Consider the following 19,471-nt stretch of genomic DNA (forward strand, 5'->3'; position numbering starts at 1 on the left):
TCCAACTTGCTGAGGGCGACAGAACTTCCTATAATCATAAGTTCCGTTTTGCTTTTATTTAGCGCTAGGTTGTTATTAAGCATCCAGGTTTCAATTATGTTAAATACTCTGTTTAACTCTGCTTCGTCTCGTGCATGGCAACCTGAAAGCGGGACAACACATTGCGTGTCGTCCGCGTAATTAGAAAATATAATCCCCTCTGCCCCTAAATTAGCGAAGAACAGTACCATAAACAGATTATATATACTAGGGGAAATACTAGCCCCCTGTGGGACCCCAAAAAGTACCGGAATGGGAGAAGCTTCTGCTGTGTCTAAGCAGACTCTGCGCTGTCTGTTCTCCAAGAAAGATATTGTCCATGAGACCACCAAAGGTGAGAAATTAGCTATCTCAGACAATCAGGAATTCAATATAAGGTGGTCGACAAAGTCGAATGCCGCAGACTGGTCAAGCGATACTAATAGGGAAAGAGACATTTTATCCAAGCGATCTAGGATTGGTGTTTATTAAGATGTTCTGCGATCTGTATAAACACCACTTTATCCAGAATTTTTAATAAAAAAGGTGTTAGAGATGGGACGATAGTTCAGAGGGTTGTACCTATCCAAACCTGCTTTTTTAAGGATGGGTGTTACCATTGTGTGCTTCAGGTCAGAGAAAGGAACTAAGGAGGGGCGGTCCGGGAGGACGGAGGTCACCTACTCCAGGGCCTGATCCATGATTGTTAGGGAGAATTCTCATAAATGGTTGATTTACCTTACCTAAAGAGTCCCTCAGCAGCTTTGCTGGATTTCTAGGATTTATTTTTTTCACCTGTTAAGAGTGTGAGCCTTTTTTCCCACTCGTACATATGTTTTGCTATGTGTATTTCTACTTCTGGGGCACTGGAGCCCCACCTAGTCCACGTGCACCACTTTGTGTGTGTGTTACACAGCATCTTTAGTGCAATGACACAGGGTTGTCTCTGAGACTTCCCCCTGACTCCATTTTTCTGGGGCTGATTACTGTCCCCCAGAAACAGGTAAAGTTGCCATTAACTTTATATAGTCACTTTAAATCACAGACCCAGTACACCCCATCTTACATGGAGTATTGGAAAGGGTTAACTCTTATCCCGTTTTGTCTGTGCCTCTTGGAGCCTTGTTTCACTCCCTTAACATTAAGGGCCTCATTACAACTGTGGCGGAAAGGGTCAACGGGTGCCGCAAAAGGATGCAGACCCAGTTAACACCATTCTGCCACATTACGAGGTCCCCTAGTGGGACCCGCTCTACACGTCTCGTAATCGGCCCGTTGTTTGCTCCCTCTCCCATTCAGCCATATGGGGGCTGAAATGGGAATGGGGAAGGTCCAGGCCCAGGTCCCTGGAGGGAGGAATTACCGGGCCCTCCGAACTCGGAATGGCCCTAATCCCCATTCTGGGAACCTGGACCCGATTTTGGCGGCAGCCATGCCGCCAATAACGGTATGGCTACTGCCAAAATTGTAGTGAGGCCCAAAGACTTGGCTGGCAGTGGTATCTACCCTAACTTTTCTACCGCGATTATCTTATATAAACGTGGTAATGTTTTAGGCTATTATATTAGCTTCGAACATAAACCCGCTTGACCAAATACATTTTATTTTGGTTCCGGCTGGGTTTAGTCGCCATTTCTTTTTGTTAAAGTCTTTCTCGTGTTTTTCTCTGCACGCCAAACCGGGGATGACTCCTTTGGTCGCTGTCTTTTCGCGCACAGAAGCCCTCCTTAAGGCGCCTGATAGTCTAGGTAGGCAGGATGTGAGGGAGGGATCTTCAGACCCCTGCCATGGGTTCCCTTGGTAACCCAAGTCGCAATCTTGTCTGATTGGCTAAGGGGACTGGCCTTGCCAGGCCAGCCACCTGCTGTGTGATTGACAGCCAGGCTGTATGAATGGGGGAAAACTGCATAAAAGCAGGTCTCTGGGACTGGAAAGACAGAGTCGCCAATGGAACGAAAGAACCAGCGAGGAACTGGAAGAAGAGGACCCCTACCACGATTGAACCACCCGGTGAAGACCTGCTGCAGGTCCGAATCTCCAAATCCGACGACAGAGAAGATCTTCCAGGAAACCTCTTCCCTTGAGCTGGTGGGGCCAACCAGTTCACCCAAACAACAAGCCAGGACCCCTCATCTGGTCGTATTTGCTGTACAGAGCTACAGTGGGCCGGATAGCCAGGACGGTCAGACCCTGCTTGGGTTTTAAGGAGTGCAACTTTTATTTGTTGTTTGGCGCTGCTGCTGGTTTCTTCCCTGGGTAGTGCAGGACCCTACAGTCTTCCTACTTCTGATCAGTCCGACAGTCGCTTCAGGAACTGTGAGCCTGCAGGAACTACCAGCAACGTCTGCCTCAGCTACAGCCCCCTCTCCATTTTAAGGTACTGTGCAAATCCGGTTGTGCGTTTCGCTCAACCGCGGTGAAAGTGTTTGAAATCTCTCTCCAATCCGAGGGCTTGTCCTTCTCTTCTCTTTGAACTAACTTTTCTACCAACCAACCTCGTCCAGTTGGTTGGTTTGGCCCTAAGCCTTTTCTAGCTGATCTCCTCACTGTAGTCTCTCTTGTTCAATCGCCCAGAGTACTTACCTGTTGGTTTTGCCTAATTTCTAATAACTTTGTCTTTCCCTCCCTTTTAAATAGCTGGAGTGCCATTATGCTCCCACATTTTGTGAGCTTAACTTGCCTGGAATTTAAGGGAAGTGGTGTGGTGTATTTATCATTGTGATTTTGATCTTCCTTAGAATAGTGAAATGTTATACAACTGAGTCAGTGTTTGCCTGAATCATAGTGATTGCTGTCCTTTGTGAAACTATTTGTACTGCTCACTTACTCTTGAGATAAGCCTGGCTGCTCCGCTACTGCTACCACTATAACTGTGTAGTACTGGCTTGTACCAAAGGTGAAATTGTACTGTCACTTGTAGTCTTAATTGTGTGTAGTGTTCCCAAAGGGCACTGCATATAATTCTGCCTAACAGTGATGCCCAGGTTCTCACAGAGTTGACTGATCAGGATGGCGTGGTTGACCGTGTCGAAAGCAGAGGAAAGATCAAGGATGAAGAGTACAGAAGGAATGCTGGATTCAAGGCTAGAGAGCAGATCGTCACGGGTGTTCAGGAGAGCAGTTTCTGTGCCTCTGGATGCTCTGACACCAGACTGATGGTCATGGTGACAACCAACAAATTCAGTGTGGAGAGTAAGCTGGGAGATGGCCAGCTTGTCCCGGAGTTTGGCCAGGAAACGAGTGATGGAGATTGGGCGATAGTTTGTTGGGCAGGTAGGATCGGCAGACGGCTTCTTGAGGAGGGGGTGCACAAGGAAGTGCTTAAAGGTGGAGAGGGGAAGTTCCAGTGGCGAAAGAGTGATTACAGAAATTGGCCATGGATGGATCGGTTGTGTCAATATGGTCCTTGATGGTTCTGAAGGAGCAGGGGAGCACCTGTTTGGACGACACTTTCATGGATCTTTTGTGCGTGTGGGTTCAAGACTACGGCGTCCCCTCACAGTGACGTCTCCATCCGCAAATCTCCTTTCTTGCATGTGCATTTGCAACTCCTCAGTTCCCATCTTTAGGCGCTACGTTGCACCCCACACAACTACAGTGTATTTACACTATACCTGTAAACTTGTCATTATGTTGCTACATTTGTGGTGTGAGAAACCTGAAGGTGTCTCACCTGCTCGTCCCTGGGATCTGTGATCCAGGTGGCCAGGACACAGCCATCGCTTTTAGACCCAGCTCCTGGGGGTGGACCAGTGCGGGAGGATCACCAGGATGGGGGGTCTTCGCGGAATGGGAGTGGGACACTGGATGGTGAGACGTGTTATCCCCTTCCCTGTAACACCTTTTCCCCATCCTACCAGGTATACTAAGGAAGCTGTATACCTGACATGTCCCAATACAATGGTCAGGCAATTACTGATCATTATGGACACCTGAATTCCATCACACTTCTCCACATGGATAAAAGGCAGGGCATGAAAGCACTCTCTGAGCAAGGCAAAGCACACGAGGAAACAGCAGTTCAAAGATGGTAGTTTAATACAAGGAGAAAGATGGGGAGACCAGAGGTTTGCAATGAGGCAAATTGCCTTTCAGACCGATACTTTCATGAACCTTGGAAAATAAGAAACCTAAGATCGGGGACTAAAGCTGAAGAAACCCGCAATGCGTTCGATGTATCTGGGGCTCTCCTGCGTCGATAACCAAGGCGTGGTACTGTTCTTGGCTCCTACAACAAAGTAAAGACAGCACAGCCAGTGAGTCGGAGAGACGGATACCAGACCAGCCTGTGTTCGAACCAAGGTTGTAAGCAGCAACACTGTATGAAGAAATCTAGCGTGTATGAAAAGTATGTAACGTACTACACCATTATAATTGAAAACCAGTGGAGTGACTGAACCTTTGGAAGCCAAGAAAGATACTGTGGACAGAGTGGTCCGGCGCCACGTGGGTTCTCATTCAAAGGTCTCTGTTAGGTATCCAATGGGTTGGCCACTGTGAAAAGGGAAATTGGAGATTGAAGTGGTCCTGCAACAGGTCAAGCAAAACCCTGTGCACATTCGAAAGTCTTCAATAGTTTAATGCAAACTGAAATTGGTCCGAGCCCGGCTGAGGGAGACTAATTGTGTAAGAGGAAGGATCTGAGCCTGGCTGAGGGGGATCTAGGGTGAACCATGAGTCACCTGAGAAAGAATATTCTCTGAACATTGTGAAAAGGGGGATCTGAGCCTGGCAGAGGGGGATCCAGGGTGAATGACAAGAATTGAGTACATATAATATAAAAGGAACTTTGTGTTTTGTTTTGGTACATCAAGCCCTCTGAATCAAGAGACTTTCAAGTAAAGAGACTTGGGCACAGAAGGTTCTGATGTTGGTAAAGGAACTGTATCTTCGTGCCGAAGAAGCCACAGTATGTGCTTTGCTTGAGTGAACCGCCTTGTCCCGTGCTGAAAACGTGGGGAAGGGAGGCCAACATCCTGACATATACCATTTTGTGAGCACTTCTTTCTTTTTCATGAACACTACCCCACACAATTCGTATTTCGCTGTAAGGATTGGCAATAGTTTTCTTTTAGTATAGTCCTTTTTACTTTGACAAGACTCCTCTAGGACTGCGTTATTATTATTTGATGGCCATCATTTGCTCCCATCTGTACATTTAGGGTTATGTAGGCGTTTATCATGCCCTTGTGAAAGTTCAATAAAGACCCTTGAACTGTTGTCACTTGTGTTTGTCTTACTGTTGATGCCATGACTTCCTTACAGTGCAAATCTAAAATGTGTCAACTATACACAAAATAACACTAATAGTAACACGTATTTCATTCTCATTAGCTACACTAGATATGTACTAAATTGCAATATCGTGCTAACATCGACTCTACCCCAGTCATCAACATGGAGAACGCAACGCAAACCATTCTTTCCCATTGAAACCATTATCGACCACCCCAACATGCTCCAGTAACACTAAATGCCTGGTGTGTCCCCGAACCAGGTGGGTGAGAGGGGATGGACGTTCCTTCTTTGTCCAAGCAGTACTTGCATGGAACACACTCTCTCTACTGACATACGGCAGGAAAGTAATCTCTCCATCTTCAGGAAACACTTTAAGACTTGTTTATTCAAGTAGATTCCTCACCTGACCAACCCTAACTCTTGTCTCCCTTATGATGTTGTCATGTGTTGATGTGCACCATGATGACTGCGGTTTCGGCATATTACAAATAAATAAAATAAAACCATATAGGTCACAACCTGCCACTCCTGCGATTACTCGGGTGGATGTTGAGCTGTGCTGGTTATCCGTACCACTCTCAACATCCTGAATGGCAATGGGTGACATTTATATTGGGGTCTAGAAGATCCCACTTCTGAAATGATGCGTCACAGATGGCACACAACTCACTCCAAAGATCAAAGGCAGTTCAATGGTATTTATTGAACTTCTTGTGGGTCATAGAGCTGCCCCTCTCTCTCTCTCTCTCCTCATGAGTTGACCCTCCTCCCTAATCCAGACATCCCTTGCCCCAGGATAGTGGATACTGAATATTGACCGTTACTGTCTAAATGTCTAACTTGCACAGGTTGTGATGAGCTAAAGGCAGGATGCCTTCATTAACTAGACTCCCTCAGGGACTTCCTACAGCTGTCCCTGCTCTATACAGTGGTGAGTTTTCTGCAAGGGTAGGGGTTGGGCCTTGCGGACACCCTGCTTGATTCAATATTTTGTCTAACACTCTCCTCACTTTATCCTTTTGTACTATTCTCCGCCTCCACCCCTTTGACCTCTAATCTTGTTCTTCTCTCTTCTTTCCCTCTGATGTTTCTTGTTCCTTCTATGTCTCACCTCCATCCTTTGCTGTTACTCCTCCCTCCCTTACTACCACAGTCCCTCCTCCAAGACTACTTCTCCGTCCTCACTCCGCCACACTATTCCCTCCCCTACACAACTACTACTCATTTCCACTACTCAGCCTCCTTCCACTTAGTCCCACCCACTTCACATTTACTCCTTCCACTAATCTTTCTAACCACATGTGCCACACAAACACGGAGGTTCATATAGCAGTACCACTTGCACTCTGGGGCGTGTGCATCAAGTGGAAGGCATAAGTCATGGGCTAAGCCCCGCTTAGGTTTCCAATATGGGACTACTGTAGCATAACTTAATATAGCGTAATAATGGCGGTCTGGGAAAACAACTGTTCGTGTTTGTGAGGTGACACAGGGAAGGTTTCCTCCTTTACTTCCCTGGTTGCCTAGGCATTGTTTGAGTCCTTATCATGCTGGTTGGACTCCTGTAAAGTATAGTGAGCGGGGGTTGCGGGTGACACCCCTGCAGCCCCCGTTTATTTTTAATTTTTTGCGGGTGTGCTGTGGGGGTGTCCCCTGCAACACCCCGCTCACTATGCCACAGTTTTTACTTACCTGCAATGCTACCACCAAAGGTTCGAACTTTTGGTGTTCAAACCTTTGGTGGTAGCATTTTTCTAACCACACCTTTTTTTTCGGTCCGATCGTACAAAACCGTAATAAAGTAGATCTCCCCACAGTTCCAAGCCACACAGGGCGGAAGGTCTTATATGTGCCATACAGATTATTGTTGGAACTGTGGAGCGACGTCAAAATTCCTCGAAAAGGTATTTGTTACACTGGTGACCATTCTCAAGTTCCCTACTCTATTTCCGATGTGCCCTAGACTCCCTCCATTTTAAGGGTACCCATCTGAGAGAAATGTCAGGCCAGAGCCTGATAATTCGACTGGACTCATCCACAATCTTCGCCTTTATTACAGAGCGACACAAGGGCTAAAGTAAATCATGTATGATAGGGAAGGTCTTACTCAGACGGGGTATCCTTAACAGGGGGAGCAATACACGGGATCAGATTGCCGCTAAGGCACATGGATGTCTGGAATGGGAGAGCAAGTTTCAGAAAATCCATAGCTCCATGTTATGTCACCCGCTGCATGTTTCTTAAAGGAACACCACAATGACTGCCCGTAGGCCAACACCTGCCACATGACGGCTACTCACAGGCGAGTACAACTTTCATGTTATTAGGACGGCCCTCTCAAGGCCAGGAGACCTGGGTGGTGGAACCTGTTCTGCCCAGTACAGCATGGCACGGCAGGAACCACCCAAGCGTGGCTGATGACCAGGCCTTGTTTCATGATGAGCATCACTTAATAAGAGCAACATGGAATGCTGGAGTTTACAGTAATCATAACACACGGTTCAGAAGAGAGAGAATATGCACTTGTGTTACATGTCTAATAAAAGCCACAACACAATGGGAGTGGGAGTGGGTGGAACGTTTAGCTCTATTTATCTATATATGCAAATATGCTCTCTTACCTGTGGTTTGGCTTTCTATTCTCTCTCCCTCTTCCGAACCCTGAGGGTCACTGGAGAGCGGTCCCGCCTCTTCTTTTACCTTCACACTTATCCTGAAGTCTGCATTTATATTGTGAGAAGGCTTCTTCGCGCCTTCGATCTTTACTTGGTCCACGAGCTCCATGCATTCGTTTGAAGATGGCCCCTCCCGTTTAACCTTCACCTGGAGAATGAGCTCTGGGCAATTTCTGGCAATTTCATCCCCCTCTTCAATCTTCACCTGATTCTTGGGAGGTGTTCCAGCCTCTTCCATCTCCACACTGTCCTGGCAGGACTGACCCCAACAGGTAACTTCTCTACTCTCAGCCGGTGGGAATCAGAGCTTCATATCCGTGCTCCATAATAATCGTTATGTTTTAAGGTGAGAGCCCTGATCAGAGAAAGAGAGAGGGAGAGAAAAACAGAAATAGTTAGAATCCATGTGCACATATTGGGGGCTTGCATTCTGCTGACGGATCAATAACCCAATGAATGTCTCGACAACATATTAGGGGTGGTCCCCGAACCGTTCTAAAACATTGAAGTGGGTTCCCACCTCGTTACCCCAGTCTCCGTATTCTACCCCAATACTTCCCAGGATTGCTTCACTGCAGCCAGTGAAGGTCTAGCTGGCTCTATACCTAACCCTGGGAGGCCTAAAGACCCCGGTCACATCTAATTCACTCTCTACGGGACTTCCTAGGGACCTAACAGGGTATTCTGGCTGGGCTGTCCCTACTCCCCTGCTGGCCGACACTTCAGCTTTCCCCACTCATCTGTCTTCTCTCTGCTCTGACACCACTCTCCATTTGTCTCTCTCGCTCCACTCCGCCGCTGGTCTTATGTCATGTATTTTCTCCATCTCTCTCTCTATCTCTCCCTAGCCTGTCACCAACATCCAACTCCCTTCTGATATGTTGTTCCCAAACTACCCTTGCCTCTATCCTCTTCCACCCTCCCGGCCTCTCACGTCCCTCTCTTTCACCTACTCTCACATACACACTGCTTCGCTAACAACTGCTCTCAAAGTTCCTGCGTTCTTTCCATCTCCTTCGGTCTGTATCTCACTCACTTTCACGCATGTAACACTCTCAGATCAAACATTTTACCATCACTATCTCACAGCATTCCAGTGGTCTCCTCCTTTTCCACCTGCCACACTGATGGCTTTTTATAGCGCTGCCTTCCCCGCTTAAGAGGTCCCCTCAACTCCCATTGGCTCCCACCCTTGGTCAATCTCTAGATGAGCTACAAGCTTGGTGGCTAGAACTTCGCCTGGAAGTTTTCACAAAAACATTGGAAGGAGAAATCCCAGTAAACTCCCATTTAGGTCCCATGGGTGCATTCTGCTTGTCTCTACTTTGTATTGTTTTCCTGGATCAGTGATTCCTTTCAGAATTCCGAGGACCCAGGTGCTTGTAGGATTTTTGTGATTTCTGGGTCAGGTGCATGACCATGTCCAACTGGATACAGCAGTTTCCCTGCTGCCCTTTTAACGTCTAGGGGTCTGTATAAATCAATCAAAGATACTGTATTTCAGCATAATGCCATAAAAGTGGAAAATGAGAGACCATTTTAGAAATAATATGAACAATTACAATTGGCCACATCTTTGGTCATACTATGCCCTTGTAATTCAACTAAAGGTCCAGTGCAGCAAGGATCCCGCTTTTCAAGGCTATGCTATCGATATGGACTCTCTCGTTTTATAACTAGAAGAGAACGTGCAAGAAACCCTCCAGTAGCACTCACATCACTTATGTAGGCCACTTGTTTATGTTAATTTCACTGGCATGTCTAGGCCAGTTCTTTTTCTTCAAAGACAATAAGAATTACATAATGGAAAAGGTGCTTTATATCTAGACGTTAACCTTGTCCTATGTTATTAAGGTGCTTTCTGTAGGGTATGGCGTCAGCTCACTGTGCACCCCCCAAACACACAATTCATTTGTATACATGAAGATAAACTCTAATCTTATTGTCACTTTCTAGTGATGCTCTTTCTTTCTTCTTACTGGAGTTTCAATCTACGTGCCTCAGATTCCAATGCATTGTGTCTCTTTATATGTATTTTTTGTACTAACACAAGTGTGAAGTGAGTCTTGTATTGTTAGCTATTCATTCCAAGTTTAACATTAGACAGATTTCTGATAGCCTTGCATTCATTATTTTACTGAGCAAGATTACCAGATTAAACATACTGCACTTCTGTGGTGCATACTGCACCCATTTCCTATGTGTATATATTAGTTTGGTGTTTAATTAACAGGAACACTCCAATATAACATTTTGTTTAAATTAGTAAAAACTTTAATTCATTAAGACGTTCATGAGAGGTCCCCCGATCATCCCTGATATGTTGCTACCAACATTGTACACACAACCCCTTGTAGGGACTTTTCATCAGAATTAATGTGAAATGTGATTTCATCAGTGATGTCAGCAATGACATTTGTGATGTCCTCATTGTCCTGGGTGTTAGTCTTAGCAGTGCACGGTGGTGGTGCGAGTTATGGTTGCTTAGCTTACCAATACTGGTGAATTTTTGTTGTTTTTCGGTTTTACTTGTAACCATAACGTCCCTTTAACAAAGTTGTTTCACTGAATTTCATAGGTTTATTTGGTGCAACTTAACCATAAAGTCCCTTTAACAAAGTTTGCTTCACTGAATTTTAGAGGTTTTTACCAGTGCACCCTAATTTGCTACAATTTCCTAATATCATACCCACCTCCGATATAGCAGCATTTTCTGCCAATCTAGGACATTTGATAAAAACTGTGCCATTCCCCACCTTCTAGCAACATTATTAACACTTCTACCAACCTTTCACAACTTTTTACATTGTTTTTGTTCGTCAACATTCGCAAACATCTGACAGAATTGCAGACTTGCCAAACAGTGTGACATGACTGTGCGCGGATGCGTGACTTGATGATGTGTCCGCGAACAGGTCTGTGCTTTGCAAACAGTGCAAAAGTGCATTTTCCGATGATCTAGGAGAGTTTCCCCTTCCACAGCTCCTAGGCCCATTCTTACACATTTTCCATCTGCAATCCAGGAGAGAGCACCGGCTTGGTAGAGCATTAGCACGCCTGCTATTTAACTTCAACAATGGCATCAGTCATGGCCATCCCTCCTCCCCAGGAGCCACCACCATCAACACCACCACCACCATCAGCAGCTGGAGGGCCTGGACAAGGAAAAAGGCGCAAGGATGCAGAGGAGGATCAAGAGGACCAGGATCATGAGATAGAGGAAATGCCTCCCTCCAGCACCCAGAGAGAAACATGGGAGTGGTGGTTCTTTAAAACCGTCCGAAGGGTCCCAGAGGCTTGTTGAATGCATTCAGTGTGGAATCATACTCAGTTAGGGACAACACGGGCAGTTGTCTTTTGGTACCACATCCATGTGCCGCAAACACACCCACTTAAACCACCCTGGTGCTCTGAGAAAGGGGCAGGTAGACTGTTCCAAAGACAGGCACCAGCTGAACAGAGAGACCCCTGCCTCCCGCTCTCTGTTTGGAGAAGCGTTTCACAAGCAGAGAATTGGAGTTAAGAGGAGCAGAGGGCTCTAGCAAAAGAGTATATAGGAAGAGGACGTTGGAAATAGCATGGTCCCAGGCCCCAGAAAGCCTCGTCGATGATACAGAGGATCTTGATTTTCATCTTTGCAGCCACCAGGAGCCAGTGTAGAGGTTTTAGGGCTGCCGAGATACACTCCCTGGACTTGAGGCCAGGGATATGTCTTGCAGCTCTATTCTGAATTAGCTAAAGGGAGGATAGGGCCCAAAAGCGGAGGCTGACGAAGAGGTAGTGTAGCCTAGAGAAGACCAGGGATTTGGAGACGTTGAGCTTCTGGGGGCAAGGAGAGGAAAGGTCCAAGATGTGAAAGTGAAGGAAAGAGATGAATCAAATATGACCCCCAAGGGTTTTGGCCTCACAGGTCGGAGAGGGTAGAGGGCCTAAGGAAGGCTGCCAGAGGTTAGGAGGGAAACAGGGCACAGGAGTCCCAATAAGAAGAATCTCTGTCCTACTGTCATTGACACAGAGATTCATAGCTGCATACCATGTCCGGGTGGTAGTCAGAAAATCGGGGGTGAGAGAGGGAGAGGAAAAGTAGTAAAGGAATGTTTCAAAGGCAATCTGTGTGTCAGTGGTATTACACTGGAGATGACAAGAAAAGGAGGAGATCAGGTGAGCCAGAGGAACGAGCTACATATCGAAGAGCCACAGCAATAGGATAGAACCCTGGGAGACCCTGCAGGTAGAGAGTGAGGTGGTGGAGGAGGAACGGCCCTGGGAAGGGCGGATAGTGAGGAAGGAGGTCAGCCAGTCCAGTGCCCGGTCCGTGATGCCGAAGATATCATGCAGCCGTTTAATAAGCATAGAATGGATGACTGTATCAAAGGTGGAGGAGAGATCGTAGAGCACTATCCTCAATCGTTCTACGATCATAAATACCATATACACTTCAATTATATAATTCCACCATATTACAAACATAGTATACTTCCGTTATAGTACCCATAATAACTATACACATATTACTAGAGTGTATGTGGCCATTGGCCACAACCACCACAATAGAATTAAACCATATAAAAAGTATGTACAATCCAACTTCAAATAACAAGATTCACCCAGCACCCCCCACCCCCAATCCCGATAAATATCCACAGACATAAAAATTAATGGCACATTTGCCAGCACCTTTCACCTTTACAAAGTGTTCTATATCTCGACCTCAAAAACCAAATGGACGACGCAAGAGACCAAGGCAAACCTGTCCTGCTCCTTCTCCTGGACCTGTCGGCAGCCTTTGATCTTGTATCCCACGACATCCTCTACCACCACCTCTCCTCCACAGCCAACTTCTCTCAAGAAGCCACCACATGGATCACCTCCTTCCTCCAAGGCAGGACCATGCAGGTCTTCTCTGACCTAGCCACGGCATCACCCTCCATCATGCTATGTGGGGTGCCCCAAGGCTCCTGCCTCTCCCCCACCCTCTATAACATCTTCACCCGCCCCCTCTTCCTCATCCTTGACGCCATGGGCATCTCTTACACCAACTATGCCGACGATACACAGATCCTTCTCACCCTGACAGGAGACTATGACACGGACTCTGCCACCCTCAACAACATCTACAACACAATCCAAATGTGGATGGCTATCAACGGCCTCTGCCTTAACTCAGACAAAACTGAGCTCCTACTCGTAGGCTCCCCTGACACCATCAAAAAACTTGACGCACAGTTTAATCACTTCACTATTGACTCAATCAGGATCCCAGTACTAGACACAGTAAAAACACTAGCCGTCTACTTAGACTCCAACCTATCCATGACCAGACAAGTAAACGCCATTGCCTCCTCTGCTGCTTACCATGCAAAACTCCTTAACGCAATCAGACCTTATCTGTCAAAAGAAACATGCACTAACATAGCCAGGGCCATAACTGGCTCACGGCTTGATTACTGCAATATTCTCTTCCTAGGGACCTCCAACAAAAACCTTGAGAAGCTCCAAGTAATACAGAACAATGCCCTGTGTGCTGCACAAGGCATTGCCAAGAGAGAGCACATCACCGCTGCCAGAAAAGCTTCCCACTGGCTCCCCATAAAGGAAAGGATCTTATTCAAAGCTCTAAGCACCACCCACAAATGCGTCCATCTTGCCGCCCCAATGTACCTTTCCCAGAGGATCCACCCGGTCTCCTCCGCAAGACCCACCAGGTTACCCTATGCCAGCATGCTCTCAGTACCCAGGGTAAAAAGAGCCAGAGCAGCGGGCTCTAGCTTCCCGTACCTCGCTGACCGCCTTTCGGAAAGCCTTGAAAATGACCCTGTTCATCTAACAAACATATGGCCTAGCCCTCATGAATGTCATGTATGATGCATTACGTGGTATGACACCACCTATATCTGATCACAGTAACCCAAGGCACAACCTGTACCCATTGTAACTAAGTTTTCCTTACAAGTAACAGTGCCACAATGCCCCCGGGCTGTCTGCGCGCTATATAAATGTAATAAATAAATAAATAAATAAATATATCAACTTTTCTCCACTCCCCACCCTTTTCAGGCCCTATTTCGTCCACAAAAGAACCCCAAATATAATTTCCAGACTTCTTTTCTTCACTGTGCTGTCCGCGGACAAAGGCCATGATCCGCCCATCCAATATGGCCACCATTTAAAAAATGATGACGCAACTCACGTTTTCACACATCCAATCAGCGTGCGCCTTTCTGCAAAGTTTGGTGACCATTCGTCAAACAGCGCCAAAGTTATAAGCTGCCCAAAAAGTACTCTTTCTAAAAGTGATGCAGAGCAGAGTGAAGAGGAACATGAAGAAGAGGTCGAGGAAGTGCCTACCTCCAGCACCAAGTGACAGTCATGGGTGTGGGGGATCTTTAAGACCATAGGGGGGCTGCCATATGCTTGGGCTTCCCGTGTTGAATGCATTGAGTGTGGGGCCATACTCAGTCGCAGACAACACCGGCAGTACTCCTTTTGGACCACCCCCATGCACCACCACACCAGATCCAACCACCCGGGTGCTCTGTGAAAAGCTGTTCCTTTCTCAGGGAGAAGAAGGTTAACGTCCACTACCCCATCTTTCGCCACCGCTCCTGCCATCACACAGGTTACTCCTGTGGGGTAGAGGATCCCACCGGCTGCCTCGCAGTCCATACAGGAGGCTGTCGAACCTTACTTTTCGAGGTTCACATTTCTCTGCATGTACTGTGACACACCGCTCTGGAAGGGGGGGCAGTTTTGGAATGCCTTTGAGGCTTCGGTCAAGGAGCACGGGAAACAGTGCCCCTACCTTAGAATTAAGGCCCACCCAACATCTTCCCCTGTCCACCTGTCCCACCATAACTCTGGTTGGTGGCCCTTCCCTCCCTTCCCTCCCTCACCTTCCCTCCATGCCTCTCTTCCAAAAAAACAAAATCCTAAACAAACATAAAAGCCAGAAACACAAGAGGTTCCTTTAGGGGCCACCTCTCCCAGTTAAAAAATAGAAGTAAAAGAAAAGAAATCACAAGACGTTTTGCAGACTGTAAGATCCGCAGACGGTATGATAGTCTGAGGAGACCTGGAAAATTCTAGGAGTGGGGTGGGGGAATTAAAATCATTTAAATGGTTTTCCGTTCAAAAATAGTTTCTCTTAAAATAACCTTTTTTTGGGGGGGTTATATACTGAACTAACAAATATTATTCTGAAATGTATTTCCAACTTTCACAAACCTGCTTCAATTGTTTTTTTCTGTTTTTGTTTTTTATTTACTACAACTACTAAAAAAAAATTCACAACATATTTCTGACATCAGTCAAATGCACATCTCCTTGAAAATGATTTACATCATCCAACTTGACATTTTAGTCGTCAAAAGATGCCCTTCCTAAAGCATATCAAGAAGCACATATAACTTGATTAACTTGCTCTCTTCCCACTTCCATTTCAGGACAAAACAAGTTTGGACGTCTCCATATTTGTGTTCGATTGATTTCAGAACAAATGATCTTCGCAGCTGGAAACAGTTCCATTAGGCTTCTCAACATATCCTTCAGGGCAAACTACAAAGATCTTGGAGTCACATAACCCAAACTGTTGCATCCAGAATGCACAACAATAGTATCTGGACGTTTAAAGTGAGCCATCCTCTCACAGAGTGGTAATAAGGTCACCCGGTTTAACCCACAATATGCATACCACGAAACTTACACTTCCTCCAATCCAATAGTAGCAGAGTTGCCACGAGATTCACTATAAACCTTCAATGAATGGATCCTCATGGTGGCAACAGCAAAGACAGACACAAGTGATCCCATTTCAAGGGTTTTTATTAAACTGTATAGGAAGGTTGGATAAACGCCTAATCTAAACCTAAATCTAAAATGGGAGCATGCTACGACTATCAAAACAAAATATGGTAGTCCTAGTGGCGTCTTGTCACATGAAGGGCCTATACTAAGAAAAACCTATTGCCAATCCTTACACTAAATACCAAAAATGTGTGTGGGATATTATTCACAAGAAAGAGTGTTCGCAAGTCAGGTAGGTGGGACTCCTCAGAACAGCACACAGAGACAACACAAGACAATAGTTCCGCTCTTAGGTATCAGGACCTCCGGTGGTTATGTCTCTTTTCTACAAAAAGTCTCTGGCCTCCGAGTACCTGATGCTGTCAAAATAATAAACAAAAGTTCTTTTCAGCTTGTACGTTGGATGATGTCCTTTCACCCCTGTATCCACCTCTTCCAGGCTCAAATCCACAAACAGTTCCTATTGACATCAGGTTTACTCTCTCACCTCCACTTTTCCAGGCTCAGAACCCTCTCGAATATCAGCCTCTCTCTGTCGGGTTCACTCGGGCTTGTATTCTCTGCTGCATTAGGGTGATGGTTTTGCGCCCCTGGATCCCCTCTTCTGAGCTCAGACCCGTCTGGAATGTTTGCCTCCCTCTGTCGGGTTCACTGCGGCTCTCATTCACACGCTTTCCCCTTTTGTTTTCACAAATCTTTGGGTGATGACTTTTTACCCTTGTATCTCCCGCTTCCAGGCTCAGACCCTTCTTAAATCTCAGCCTCCCTCCGTTGGTTTCACTACGGCTTTTCAAAACAATCTCACCTGTGACATTCACAAGTCTTAATTTTTATTTCATTTTTTATTGTAAACCTCAGAATAACACAATTCACACATTTCATCACATTACTAATCTACTTAAAAAAAACAGCTAATGTTATATGCAAAACATTAAGATATACTCAAAATTGAAAATGTTACATAGCACAAAAAATCAAAAGGAGAATATTACAACTGTTACTAAATTGTCCAAAAAATTATTTCTACATATGAATAAATATCCCGAGTTGATACGTCGCAAACAAACAAAATATTAAAAGGAGTTGACAGTTAATTTAAATTCAATAGATTTAAAAAAGGCTGCTCCTGCTCTGGTATCATGCATATTATCTCCATACAAACATTTCTCCCAGAGATATTCCTCTGTGCACCAATGAGTAGATATAAACCACTTCCCAAATAAGACTTGCTCATCAGTGCTGGACAGCTTAAAATCAAATGCTGCGTGGTTTCTTTCATATCTGTATTCTTACAAAACCTACAGCTAGATTCAGCTTGCGTGATGAGGCCTCTTCTCAGAGAGATTTCATTGGTAGTTAGAATATTCCAGTGAAATCTAAGAAAAGATCCTCTATACACATTATTAGAAAATCGTATCAAATATGACAACAGTGTGCCACTTTTGTTAGGTGCATTGCATAGACGACTCACTGCTGGGTAACTGTGTCAATCCAGACTTTATCTGATAAAAAGTTTTGACCTTTAAGGGGTTAACAATCGGATCTTGAATGTTCAAGGTTATCTGTTGCAGAATTTTGTCACTAGTTAAGCGAATCTGGGCAATGAAATTGATAGACGTTCCCGCGGAGTTAAAATTCAGACATGTATTCAAGTCAACACATAATGAGGTGGAAGGAGGGACAAGCAATTTTCTAAATAGAGACAAAACGTTCCTCCCGTGCGTCAATAGAAACAAGTCCTAATTCATATCTCATAGCTGCACGAGGGACAGAGTTGGGCACTCCCAGTATCCTCCGCCAAATGTTTCCTTCTGCTAAATCCAGCCATTTTGGAACAACATGAAAGTATAATTCAAGGCCGTAAATAGGTTTTGGAATTACTTTCCCTTCATAGAATTTTAATGCTAGAATAATTGAATAGGATCCAAATTTGCGATTTAGAATTACAAGTTGATTGAGCAAAAGAGAAGATTTTTGGAGGAGACTTTCTCTTACATTACAATACCCAGGAGTTGCAGAGATAGGAAAACCCAAATATATTATGTTGGTTTTGGATTTAATTGTTGTGTTCTCCCACTCCCACATTTGGGTCCTTTGCTTTCTACATCTTGAGATAAGGAGACCATTGTGAACTGCAAAGGATGAGAACGCTGACAGTAGCCTTTTTAAACCTACTTGTGATTTTTTAATGAACAAGGAATCGTCAGCGTAGCCATACATGATACTTTCATCTTGCCCACCTTGGGGGACACCAGAGTTGCTGAAGCAAGATCATTGTTTAATCAGCGACGTACAAGTTGAATAAACGAGCTGCAAGAATAGAGCCTTGTCTAAGACCAGAAAGGGTGAGAATAGAATTGGAAATCATTCCGTCTCTGTTTAATCTGACCCAAATGTTAGAATTCTCATGGAGCCCAATAATACGTTTCAAAAGGTCCGTTGCTAACTTTCCCCGTAGACTAGATCGGTCAATGTGGTCAAATGCGGAAGACAACTGGACAGATGCAACATAGGTGCAGCTGCCAGGTGAAGAGCAGGCCAGTCCTGGAAAGGAAGGTACAATGAGGCCATGGAGATTTGAGGAGTGAGGCTTTGCGAAAGCCTGACTGAAATGTGGATAGCCTGTGCATGAAATGGCCCCCTTGCTGTCCAGATCTAGCAGCGAGACTGCTCTGTAATGAGTAGGGTCCTGCTTTGATGTGCTATTGGTAAGGCCATTAGGACCAGCGGCAGGTTATCAGTTTGTGTACTTTGCTCGCCGCCACTATAATATGAATTTCAGGACATATGTCAGTGTCTAATAAGTGGACATTGGATAAGGGCTGCCTTGGCCTGGCAGATTCCTCTGCAGCATTCAGATGAGAAGGTCAACCGTGCTCTTCCTGCCCAGTGCTCCCAGGGCTTTTTTGGTTGGAATCTTGAGCATCGTCGCTGCGTCTCGCCGTAGCGCCTACCTGAGCAGAAGCCTGCCTCCAGGCTCTATTCTCCTCCAGGGTGGGGGTGGGGCAGGCCCCCTCCACCCCCTCTGCCACAGGCCGCATACAGGATCTGCAGCTCGTGCTGCCTCTGCTTCCCATCTCCCGAAAGAGGGGGTTCAGGTCCTAGAGACACTATTGAAGAGCGCCCTCTGCCGGGGCAACGCCTCTTGCAGGAGGTTTTATAGGGATGGGAAATGGATGAGGGCGAGGTGTGGGGAGTGCAGAGCCCCCGCCCCCTCTTCTTGCGCGCTTCTCCTCCCCCAGGATCCCTCCTCGCCCCCCTCCTCTTTCTGCTCGGCTCTCCGCGGGCCTCGCCCCCTGGGGTCCTCCTCTTCACCTCCTGCCTTGACTGGGGGCTAGGCATCCCCCTCCCCGCAAGTCCTTTACCAAGTGCTGTGCAGCGCCTCTAATATCTGCCCGCTCTGTTTGGGCGCTATGGTTATTGAGGCGCTATAATTCTTTCATCCCGCGTGTATTTGCTTTACTGTTTCTCTATTTCCCTTCTTATAAAACACAAGCTGGAAACTACGAGTGAACCATATCTTCACCAGAAAGAAACCCCTTTACAGCCAAAACCCCACTCCCCAAATCGCATCACTGGGTGCTGCTGCAATGGGATAAGCTGCTGGGAGGGATGTGTTAGGTGCAGAGTTGCATGGTGGGGCTGTGTTTGGTGGTAACTGGGGTGACATGCATGCATGCATTTGGGTGGTGGATTGGGTGCTGCTGCAATGGGATAAGCTGCCGGAGGGATGTGTT

General features: G+C 46.0%; 1 protein-coding gene across 1 annotated transcript in view; it reads right to left on the minus strand.

The window, feature by feature from the left end:
• The window catches only part of LOC138564122 (zinc finger protein 665-like), a 67,843-nt gene extending 48,977 nt beyond the window's left edge, over positions 1–18,866 (minus strand). The window contains exons 1-2 of the mRNA XM_069642887.1: positions 18,689–18,866; positions 7,878–8,286 (exon numbers count right to left, since the gene is read on the minus strand). Coding sequence (XP_069498988.1) covers positions 7,878–8,169 — 292 coding nt within the window. The 5' untranslated portion in view covers positions 8,170–8,286; positions 18,689–18,866. The remainder of the gene's footprint in view (positions 1–7,877; positions 8,287–18,688) is intronic.
• Positions 18,867–19,471: the final 605 nt, after the last annotated feature.

The sequence above is a fragment of the Ambystoma mexicanum genome, chromosome 1p, assembly GCF_040938575.1.
Source record: "Ambystoma mexicanum isolate Mex_15411 chromosome 1p, UKY_AmexF1_1, whole genome shotgun sequence".
Taxonomy (NCBI): Eukaryota; Metazoa; Chordata; class Amphibia; order Caudata; family Ambystomatidae; genus Ambystoma; species Ambystoma mexicanum.